At 42.7% G+C, this 12241-nt stretch overlaps 1 protein-coding gene across 1 annotated transcript in view; it reads right to left on the bottom strand.

Annotated features, from left to right (window-relative positions):
- Positions 1-12241, bottom strand: part of LOC310996421 (solute carrier family 12 member 9) — a gene marked incomplete at its 5' end in the record, with an annotated part of 89697 nt that overhangs the window by 22139 nt on the left and 55317 nt on the right. Inside the window, one exon of the mRNA XM_083985813.1 lies at positions 4640-4764. Coding sequence (XP_083841939.1) covers positions 4640-4764 — 125 coding nt within the window. The remainder of the gene's footprint in view (positions 1-4639; positions 4765-12241) is intronic.

Genomic DNA, 12241 nt, shown 5'->3' with positions numbered 1-12241 from the left:
TGGAGGCGGCTACAAAGAAAAGAAGAGAGAGAGAAAGAGAGAGAGAGAGGGGACTGAGCTGGGAAAAGTGAAAGGAGTAAAAAATGTGTTTGTTTTTTGTTGTTTTTGTTGTTGTTGTTTTCCTTTCAGTCTGACTGAAGGTCATCGCCGGGACGTGACTGAGCTCCAACACAAACCTACAACAAACATCCTTTGGCATCACTGTGGAGCTCTGAATGCTGGCCAGTGACCCTGTGATACAGAGTGCATATGTGTGTATATACGTTTGTGTGTGTGTGTGTGCATGTTTGTGTATGTGTGTGTGTGTGTGAGTGTATGTGTGTGCGTGTTTGTGTATGTTTGTGTGTGTGTGTGTGTGTGTGTGTGTGTGTGTGTGTGTGTGTGTGTGTGTGTGTGTGTGTGTGTGTGTGTTTTCATGCGTATTTAAGCCACAAGTTCAAGTGGCCGGTGCCCGTGCAGCAGCTTCAGCCCCCTGAGGAGTCCTCCACACAGCTGGAGCCACCACTGATAAAGCTGCCGCCAACACAAGCCTACACACACACACACACACACACACACACACACTGATACACACACACATGCACACACAGATAGACACACATGCTGACACACAAAGATAAAACTACAAACAAGGAAAACACACACACACACAAGAGGCGTGTGTGTCCAAGAGGCAGATGAACTCACACATCAACGATCAGGAAAAAAAATAAAAAATCACCCAGCATGACTTAGGTCTCACACACACACACACACACACACACACACACACACACACACACACACACACACACACACACACACACACACACACACACACACACACACACAAACACATTAAATTGCGTTGCTCTCTCCTGTTGTATACTCTCTCACACAAACACAGACACTCTTAACAAGCAGACATCTTTTCCGCTACATCACAATTTCACCCCCCCCCCCCCCCTTCCCCCTCCTCTTCCTCCCTCCTCCACAACAGCAAATTTAAGGGAAAGGGAAATATTTCTGCTAAATTAGTTATGCTAATTACAGAGCAGTTCTCAGGGGGAGAGACGGCGCTAAATGGCTTTTAATTCTTTTCGCCTGGAAAGAGACGTGGGAGAGAGCCAGACAGAGAGAGAGAGAGACGGAGGGAGGGAGAGAGAGAGAGACAGAGGGAGGGAGAGAGGGAGAAGTGAAAGAAGCAAAGAGCACGGGCGGAGAGAAAAATAAACATATACACACACAAACAACTGGCATTACAATTTTGCCCAGTGACACAGCAACAATGAAATAACAGAATTAACAACTGAGGAGGAGAGAGAGAGAGAGGGGGGGGGGGGGGGGGGGGCTGGCCGGACTACAAGCCCGGTCTTATCAGCTCCGGGGGGCCCCTGGTTGGTGGAGAGCAGAGATGGACGATGGGAAAAAAAAAAAAAATTCAAAAAGTTGAGCGGCTAACTTTGTGTCCTGTAGCCGGTGCCAGCGGTCACACAGCGATAACGAGGCGCGAGCTGATAGCAGCAGCAGCAGCAGCAGCAGCAGCAGCAGCAGCAGCAGCAGCATGGACGACACCAGAGGAGCAGCAGCGTGAACGAGCCGCATGGAAAATTATCGACTGTCGCACTCACAACCTTCAAACAAACAGACAAACAGACAGACAGACACTCCTCACAGTGACAGCGCCCTCTGCTGGCAGCACCGACTCATGCACTTCAATATTTAGGCAAATATGAAGTGATGCAGGGGCGTCGTTTAGCTCAGTGGGTGGAGCAGGCGCCCAATTAAAGGCATAAAAGCCTGACAAAATATGTTTCTGGTTTTAGGTGAATTAAAGGGATAGTTCAACATTTTGGAAGATCCTCCTCTCACAATAATCCCTGTAGTCACAGCAGTAGGTTCATTACCATTAATTATAAAACGAACAATAACATGAGGAATATCAGCAGATTAATCGGTTATTGAAATTTTTACTCAATCGGTGTCAGTATCGGCCCCAAACATCTCTTATCAGTTGAGCTGTACTCAATATTTACTCTACTTTTCTCCTGAGCCCAGTTCGATCTCAGTAACACTACTCCACTGCAGAATGATAAGATGCATTTTTAAAATGGGTCAAAATAAACCAGAGCCAATTCAGTTAATACCCTGTACTTGACTAGACGTTGACTGATGTGTTAAAAAATCAGAACAATGTGGCAACTGTTTTGAAACGTGTTGCGATGAATCAGGATTTCAGTAATTTCCGCTGCCAAAAAAATGAAAATACAAATAGTGATGACAACGTGAATTTGTCTGGAGAGTGTGAACACAATGCTTCATTTATAATGGCTCACTGTGACACGTTTTTACTTTATCAACAAAATGCAGCTCCTGCTATTTGGATATTGCACTTGGACCTCACTGAGGAGTTGATAATGATATTTCTATTAATTTGTTGAGTCGTGCTCGAGGGCAGTGAGAAGTGAAGTGAACTCAGTGGATCAAACCGACGGCATCAGGAAACATCAACTGTTGTTTACACGTCTTTACAAAAAGCACTGTTTGGTTTCTGTCCCTGGATTCAGCTTTTGGTTTTGTTTTTTATAATTATCTCGACATAATTGGGTTCAAGGTCTAATTTGTGTCAGTTTAAATGTGTTGGACCAGAAAAAAGTTTGAAAACCACTCATTTGGAAAACAAAACACATCCTCCCTAAATATCTGGCTCCAGAGCTCAATGTAATAGAATAATAGAAGTAGTAGTGAACATACAGTAAGTACTCACTATTAATCATTGATTCATCATTAATAAAGCTCTCTCCATACATTGGTTCTAATTAGTATGTAATATTTACAAATGATTAATAAGCACATCTATAATGGCTGTGATTGATTCCAATTGATCAATCAGTAGTTCATTAGATCATTTATAAAGTGTCAGTAAATAATAAACTAACTATTAGATGAACATTTATACTGCAGTTATATACACAATGATTTAGACATTGACTCATGGTTAATGAGTGTGTTAATTATGTTTTAATAAACATTTATTAATAAATTCAGGTAGTATTATTAGTGTTACTTTATAAAACATCAGTTATTATCAGTGTAGGAAGAATGCTTTATAAAGCAAATAAGAACAAACAGAAAGCATTAATTAGTTGCATAATTAATCATTTAAGCAACTAATTAATGCTTTCTATTTGTTCTTTTTATCGTAATTATCAGTTTTATTATGGGCTCTATTTTTTTTATGTTATTGACCTTTATGTTGCTGGGGTAACAGATTTCATTACTTCAACGCAAAAAACAACAAACTTAACTGAGAAACTTAGAAAGTATGTCAATATATTTAATAGGGGGCGTCGTTTAGCTCAGTGGGTCGAGCAGGCACCCATGCAGAGGCTATAGTCCCCGCCTGGCGGCCTAGGTTCGATTCCACCTGTTGGCCCTTTGCTGCATTCCCACTCTCTCTGTTTTCCGGTCAGTCTACAGCTGTCCAATCAAATAAAGGCACAAAAGCCCCAAAATATACTTTAAAAATATATACATCTATGTGTGTGTATCTATAGTAAAATACTTTCACCTGACAGTTGTAAAACACTTGTGAGTCATAGATAAAATAGATTTTACTTCTTTTATTTATAAAACTGCATTAGTGACCTGAATTGGAATCAGACAAGCGTCATCTGAGAGTGTGTTTAGTGTTTACGTACAACATTCAATATGAAGTGAAGGCAGCAGCATCTTCTAACAGCTGAGTTCAGTCCAGCGTGTTGTGAGTGAAGTGTTCGATCCCCGTACGTACGGCTGCAGCAGTGGAACCATCCGTTTATTAATCCACTTACATCATCCCAGCAAATATTCAAGCAGCAACAACAGCTCGATAGATCCCACTGTGCCGGGGGATCGAACCAACTCTCCGTCAGGCAAAAAAACAGGATGTTTTTATTTCACACCGTTCTGTTGACCGACGCTTCTTTAATGTGGAGAAATTCTGCAAATGTCCTTACACACACACATATCTTATACGACTCATTCTCAGCTATGGAGGCGGTTTGTCATAACGATAAAGTTGACGACGCCGGGGCGTTTGAGCGGTTTCTTCCCCTGCGTAACAAATAAAAGCAAGAAGAACAGTTATCACGTCGAGGCTTCACAGGCCGGTGGAGGAGGAGGAGGAGGAGGAAGAAGAAGACGACAAAAACAGGTTCGTTGGATTTGGAGATGAAACTTTTATAAATTAAAGATGGAGCAGATTCGGACGACGACGCTTCACATTAAAAATACGAAGCAGCTCATAAAAGTCCAACGCTGAACTCCGGCCGTGTTCTGCTGCTGTGTGTGTGTGTGGAGAGCTTTTATAAATCAGGATCATTACAAGTGTCCTAGGAGGGCAAACTACACACACACACACACTGTAAATTCAAATCTGTGAACATCTACAACATCCCAGAAAAACAAACACACATGTATGCACTCGTGGTTTTACTGTCGGTCCCTGTCCAATATAGGGCTGTAAGGAGTGTCCAGTTTTATGTCTTAATTAGTTCCCAGTCGCCATGGAAGCAGCAGCATCCAGCTGGCAAACAACAGTGTCCTTATACGCATACATAAACAACAGCACAGGTAGAGGATAAACAAGGGATGGTGTGTGTGTGTGTTGTTTGTGTACCTGAAATTCGGTGCAGAGGCCCACTCCAAGGCGAGGCAGGCCAAGTCCACGGCCGCGTACACCAACAGGAAGAAAATGGTCACAATGCTGGCGATGGTGTTGAGCTTCCCTGCGAATAGCACCAGCTAGAGAGAGAGAAGAAACACAAAAAGAGGAAGAGGGGAAAAAAAGAAATTAGCATTCACAGCGAAAAATCATCCCAAAGTCTGACAGATCGCTGCATTTTAATGTCTTTTTTTATGACCTTTTCCAGCGCCCAGCTACTTTTCACAGCCCAAAAACACACCTCTGCAGGACGAGGCGCTCGACGTGACGCGAATGCTCATGTTCGATTTAGGCTGAAAACAAGGTGATCAAAAATCTGATTTACAAGCAGCCGGGTCCACTGTGGTTTCCCTCCGCGGAAGGAGGAAGTTTCACTGTTGGAAATCCTCAAAACGACATTGAATCCTTCCACATTAAACAAAAAAAAAAAAAAATCAACACAGAGTTTATTTGGATGAAAATATTTTTCATAAGTTTTCTCATCTCCTTCTCTGTCGGTGATGTTGGACGACGATTGGCTGCAGATGAGCTGTGATGTCACCAATCTTCACTCTCCTGAGCAGAGAGACAATTTCCCTCTTCAGTAAATCAAATCTAATCTAATCTCGTTTCTTCATAAAGCTCATTTAGACAAACGGCAAACAGCCAAAGTGCTGCACAACTTTTAAGGAAAAACAAACAAACTTGATCCAGATGCTGGTGAATAACAAAATGTTTTGAGTCGACATTACAGGGATTCAAGTAAAAGTAAAATCACAATAAAACAGGGCTGTTTGATGATTTTTTGAAAACTTTTGAGTTTCCCTCACCAAACACATTACAATATGTTTTACAGTGTCAGTATTTTGTTTCTTTTTTTTCCAGCTCATCAAGACTTTTATGACCAAAAGTCTGAGATGTTGCATCAACATATTGGATGTAGAAACTAGGGATGGGACTTTTTGTCGACAAATCGACAAAAAATCGACACATGCTCCCCTCGACAAAAAAAATGTTGAAATGTCGAGGGGGCGGGGCTTGTGGGATTTCCATGTGTAAATTGCATTTTGTCTTTCAATATTTCCTATTCAAATAAACAGCAGAAAGTGCCACTTTTCCCCTAATGAAATAATATATTTTAAATAAAACAAATCCACTTTTTCTAAATGGGATAGCTACTTGACCCTCATTCTGCTTCACATGTGACGGGAGCGTGCGCGCATGCTGACAGGCAACAGAGTCAAGAGATCAGCTGTCCGGGCTCCCTGCAGTCTAGGTGATGGTGCACTGTTGATGACGAGTCCGGCTCCGCAAAAAGGGCAAAACAGGTGGATGCAATGGTTGCATTCTTCGTAGAGGACTGCGGACATGCACAGAAGAAAAAAAAGAAAAAAGAAACCGAATGCGTGCTGCCTCGTCCGCTCGTGCCGACAGCAGTGTTAATAAACCACAACAAAAGCACGTGTAGCCCCCCACCCGCATATCTGCTGCTGCTGTTAAAAAAAAAAAAAAAAAGGGCCGACAATTCGACAAAAAGTCGACACATGGGCCTCGACAATCGATTTTCCAAATCCCGTGTCGTTCCCATCCCTAGTAGAAACTCTGTTTTTACTTGTTCTATTAGCTCCAAACAAAGTCAAACACGTGACTTTGTTTTCATGCAGGAACATCTGGAATCAGACAGGTTGAAATCAATCCTATAGAACGAATCGCCTTGTTGTTTACAACTACTTATGGGTAGAAAACCAGCATGAGAACAAGAGTGACGGACGAGAGTTTCTAACCCTAACCCTATATATATAGTATATCTAATTTTTCTCGTCACCGTTTAGACTAATCTGATGTTTGTAAAGTCTATAAAACCAATGATGGGACAAACATTACTATTTCTGTGTGCACGTTTTTGTAATTAGTCATGGTTATCATAAATTGGCGGGGTTAAGCTAACCGTTACCGTTACCAGTGACTCAATAAACGGCCCATGAAATTGTTTTATTCCAGCAGATAGTTACAACATGATTGAGCTAACTGGAGTAGTTTCATGTCGTGTCTGACAACGGGAGGGTTTTAACAGCTGACGTCCTGATGTTAGCGTAGCTACTGCCGTTAGCATAGCTACTGCCGTTGCTGTCCCTGTCTGCTGAGCCACTGATGCTTTCTAGACACTGTGATTCCCCCAAAACTGAATAAATACCACACGTAGCAACACAAACCTGCTTTGCTTGTGCACACAGAAATAGTAATGTTTCTTCAATCATTTCAGATTTGTCTAAACGGTGATAGTTGCATGAAAAACATGATATATAGCTCTTGTTCGTTACTATTGTTCTCATTCAAATTACATGCTGGATTTCTACCTGGAAGTAGTTATAAACAAGGCGATTCGTTCTATAGCTCGGGGGCCACAGAGTTTTAAAATTTGACGGACAGGCCAGGCGGATAGTGTTTGTGTGAACTAATATTCCATGTAAAAGCCAATTACCTAAAATTAAAAGAAAACTACATTCAAATGACATTCAGTTCCAGTGGGAGCAGTGTTGTTGTTGGTCACCCTTTTTTTTTTTTTTAAAAGCCAGTGCATCAAAGTTTGCCGTCTTTGCTATAATTTCGCCAATTTTGTACCAGTAATTAAACGGGCTGGATTAAAAAGCCCAGCGGACAACAGAAGAAACAAACGTCACCATGAGGTAACAACACGCAAAGCATATTATTAAGTGGAGGAAACCTGGGATTGCTCAATTTTTCAAGAAAAAAATAATACTTAATAATAATACTTAAATAATAAAATAAGTAAAAATCCTCATGTAGGACCTTTCAGTAAGTTGTTATCGAGGCCAGAGGTTCCATCAGGTTTAAAAGTCTGGATCCCCTGATGATTGAGCTTAAGTCCGCTCTGGTCCCGGGAAACCTCATGAAAGTTTTCTCACCGTTAGATACGATTATCTGTCTGCGCTGTGGCCGCGAGCTGATATCAAAGATTGATTTAAGGAACATCCAGGGAGAGGGACGTTTTCTGAATTTTTTTCCTGGGGGACCCTTAGTCGAAGGGGCCATGGTAGCCGGGCGTCCAGGTTTTAATTAAGGCGTCCAGGGTTGGTGCTGTTAGCGACAAACTACCGCAGCGGCCCGGTGGAGCCGCAGTCAGAATTTCCAGTGCCTGATTAGGAGGCTCGTTCATCTCATAATCCTGACAGCACATTAACGTGTGAGGCCCCCCACCCCTCCCCTTCCTCCTCCCGGACTCAGGAGTACTAGGTGACTTCTAATGGAGGAGGGAAATGATGACCCCATTATAAGCACCGCTCCATGCCATGTTCTCTGATGACAGAATGTGTGTGAACACGGCAGCGTGCGATTCGCTGCGAGCTACACACACACACACACACAAACACATACATACACACACACACACACACACACACACACACACACACACACACACACACACGTGGAGGCAGTGAGTGAGAGCAGCGAGAGCTCTCACCTCTACGACGACATCACATCCCGGTGAACGAGCCACAATTACGGTCACATCTATAATGTAGGAGGGCGAAACCGTTCTCGCCGACGCGACAGAATTGTTAAAGCTTCATGTTTTCACTTGTGGGCTGTGCAGGCAGGTGTAAACACTAGCATGGATCTACAGTGTCATCACTTTGTAGAGTTGTTTTTGTCAAAGTTTTGCCTATTTACACATCAGACACACACACACAGAGTACAGAACTACATGAAGCCTTTAGCTCCAACTAGCTGCTAACGCTGCTAATCTTCCATTTGGTTCAGAGCAGGTAGAAAACACTGGGTTTAACTCCTTATCTCAGCCAATCAGAGGGAGACATCTTGGACAGGTTGTCACTTTTTTTGGACCAGTGAGAACCCGTACAGACACCGGGAGGTCTGAACCTGCTGTGAGGCGACAGAGTAAACCACTGAACCACTGTACCGCACCATTGATGAACCAACAGTGTCAAGTTGCAGACTGGAAAAACCAAAACAACTAAGAAGCCAGCATCAACATTATAGCAAATTGGCCCATTGCCATAATCCCTATAGTCATAGCAGTAGGTTCGTTACCTTCATTATCTCATAGCGTGGTGAATGTGCTGGTCACAACTTGTCCACCAGAGCGTTTTGGAGTTGTTGGATTGTGTATTTGATGAGTTTGATGAAGGAAACCAAGAAATCCCATTAGCCTCCGTAGTGTAGCTCTGAGCAGCTTGCGCCTCTGCTCTGCTGTTCTAAAAATAGCTTGCACCGAGAATTAAAGGTAACAAACCCACTGCTATGACTATAGGGATTATGGCAATGGACCTATTTGCCAAAATGTTTAACTATCCCTTTAAGTTTAATTAATTATATAGCACATTTCTTAATAAAGTTATGAAGGGATTCACAATCCTCCTGCATTTGTCACTAAGAGTGAGAACTTTTACATCACATTAGTCATTAAATCCACTGTTGAAACAAGAATAACTGACCCCAAAATATCATCAAACGAGTGGCATTTTGATAATAATTGTTGTGTGAAGTCTTAAGTTACGGCTTCAACCTTCAGTCCAACTGAATATTCGAAGGGATTCCCTAGAGGAGTTTCCAAGCCTTCATAAGGAGAGATATTGAAGAATCTAAGATGTGACGATGAAAATCTGACAACAGCATAAAGTAATCACACACTAATATTAGAGTATGTGCACTATTTTTATCCACACATGATCAACTGAGCTCGACACTAAAGAGGAGCCTATTGTATAAATTACATCCGTCACCACGCCACCTCTGTTTTGAGCTGTGAACGCTTTCTAGTCATAAAAATGGAAATCCTCCGTCCACACGTCCCACACCTTCTTTTCTTTGGTGGAGGAAGAAAGGAAGTGCACAAACACACTTTCATGCGCGGGCCGTCATTAGCTCCTAAAACATTTTGTGGATATTTCATCATCAGACGTGCTCTTCTTTATCCGCGCGAGAGCCGCTGAGACTGACTACACAGAACAAAGTGATAACGACTGTGTTGTAGCTGCGAACAAACACAGAGCGGCATCGACTCTCTCTTTCTCTCTTGCTCTCCAATTATTACGTGTTTTATGATTGGACGCTGAGAAACTCCACCGGAGTTGGAGTAGATTTTCTTCAGCTCAAGGGCAAATCACTGGTATTTATGTAAGAGAGAAAGCAGCAGCTCTGTGATCACTGAATTTGTGACCAGGAGGCAGAAGTAAACTGAAGGAGGGAGAAAAGAGATAGAGAGAGGTGGGAAGGTAATGATGGAGGAGAGAGAGATTAACAATGTCATGTTACTGACAGGCGTTTAGAGTCGGAGACGAACTGAAGGAGCGACGAGGGCAAAGAAGAGCAGAGAGTCGAGAAAGAGAAAGTCGGCAGGAGAGCATCTCTGACCTTTGGCAGTCAAAGTCAGTGTGAGTCTCTCCAGCGCTCCCCTGGGAACCTGCTCTACCAGAGCATTAATTAGCCATTAACTCAGAAACAGGCCAGCATGGACGACTGCTGTCATAGCACAGTGCGTGTATGCGAGTGTGTGTGTGTGTGATTCTCCTGGATATGCGTTTGTGTGGCGGTTTGAAAGAGTTTTTACTGGAAAGCCATGTGCATAAATTTCTCTGAAATAAGTGGCTCACACAGACACTTTTATTAAATAAAAAGAATCGAGCAGCAGAAGCAGCTGAGTAATGCTCCGGGCTGCACAGTTAGAGAAATGTCTCAGGGGGAGTTGCAGGTAGGAATCGGACAGCGCCTGCTCAAGTCTGTGTGTGTTTGTGTTTGGGATCCTTTCCTTTTAAAACACAGCTAATGAACAGGGTTTTTGGGAGATAACTGCGGCCCAACATGACACCGACTGTGGCAGCTTTTACATTAGAGCTCTTGTTTTGTTTGTTGAGTTGAGACAAACTGCAGCAGATGTGAGAAACGGAGAGTCAGCGGCAGAAGTTGTGACTGTTTACAAGAACTTTTTAATCACGATAAGTGAAAAGTTTCAGTAAAAACTCCTGAACATGGAAAACATTGCACCAGCCTGTTTAACCCTTTCCTGACAATCAATTAATCAATCAACTGATTGATCCCTGGACACTTATTTTATGTTGTGTAATCTGATATCAATTCTCTAAATAATTCTATACAGATTCTATTTAAAGGGATAGTTCAACATTTTGACAAATGGGCCCATTGCCATAATCCCTATAGTCTTAGCAGTAGGTTTGTTACCTTTAATTGTCGGTGCAAGCTATTTTTAGAATGGCGGAGCAGAGCCGTGAGCTGCTCAGAGCTACGCTACGGAAGGTTCATACGAGTGTGTTTGGAGCTGACGAGAGGAAAAAGAGCGGAACAACCTTGCAGCCGTGCTATTACAACCAAAACTCAAAATGACTAAAACTGAGTCGAGCTGAGCAGAGCTGTGTAGTGTGAAGCATTCATCTGTTGTGTACATCCTGGATCACAACTGAGAGCACCAACCACTGAAAATGTTGACTTATATTTACCAAAAAAAGACAAATACACAAGGAAACAATAGCCATCTACAGGAAGAAAACAACTGGTGTGATAATGCCTTCTTCACTTCTTGCTATGGTGTCACAAGTAGCTTGCTCGTTACCAAGCATTGTGGGAAAATCAACCTTTGTGACTAAAGAGCAGGCTGGACTTCTCTTTTTATTTGAAATCCTGATAATAAAGACATCTTGAAAAAGAGAAACCCCACAAAGCACATTAACAGCCCCCTCTGTGGATGCTCACTCACACCTCGTAAAGACTAAATTTCCTGGCTCAGCACAGCATCACTTCTCCTTTGACAGTTTTTCTGCAAATGACTACACAGCGTCATGTTGCTCTGATGAATCCATCAGACCGCGATCTTAAGAGCGCAGACAGTTTGCAGTGGAGTGTGACGCCGCGGAGATGAGAGTCAACACCTCAGAATCAGAAGCTGTGGCACTCTGCCGAGAAACAGATCCACAGTGCGAGATCAATAGGCAGATTGGTGCAGCGTCAGCACGACTGCAGGTGATGTACTGGATTGTGAAAAGCCCCTGATTTAACAGTCAATCTGCATTGCAGTCCTCACCTCGGGTCACAACCTGTAGGCAATGGCCAAAAGAAGAAAGTCACGGGTAGAAACAATCGAAACGAGGAAATTACAGAGTGGTTGGATGGTGGATGAACGGACATTCTCATCTGGGCTGGGAACGCCTCAGGATCTCCAGGAAAGAGCAGAAGGACGTAACTCATGGTTCCAATTAAACTTGGCGGCCTGATTCCCCAGTCGTCATCAAGCTTGCAATCCAAGATGGCTGCTTGGTGCATCAACAGTTGTTCATCAACCACTTAGTCTTGTTTTTGTGTCATTAAATCATTCTTGCCAATGTTATTGTGCAACTACATCAGTTGTATTGTTTTCTTGCAGAAACCATCACGTATTGTGTTGTTATCAGCTGGGGCTGGTATTAGCTAACAATGCTAACAGTAGCTCACAAAAGGGTTTGCTTTTTTGACTTGTTATCAAAATGTTATCAGAACGCATTTGTAATGATGCCTTTTTTTGAAGCGGTTGATCCGTCAAGGAAG

The sequence above is a fragment of the Trachurus trachurus genome (assembly GCF_905171665.1).
Source record: "Trachurus trachurus genome assembly, chromosome: 13".
In the NCBI taxonomy this organism is placed as follows: Eukaryota; Metazoa; Chordata; class Actinopteri; order Carangiformes; family Carangidae; genus Trachurus; species Trachurus trachurus.
This window is presented reverse-complemented; position numbering and strand designations above follow the sequence as displayed.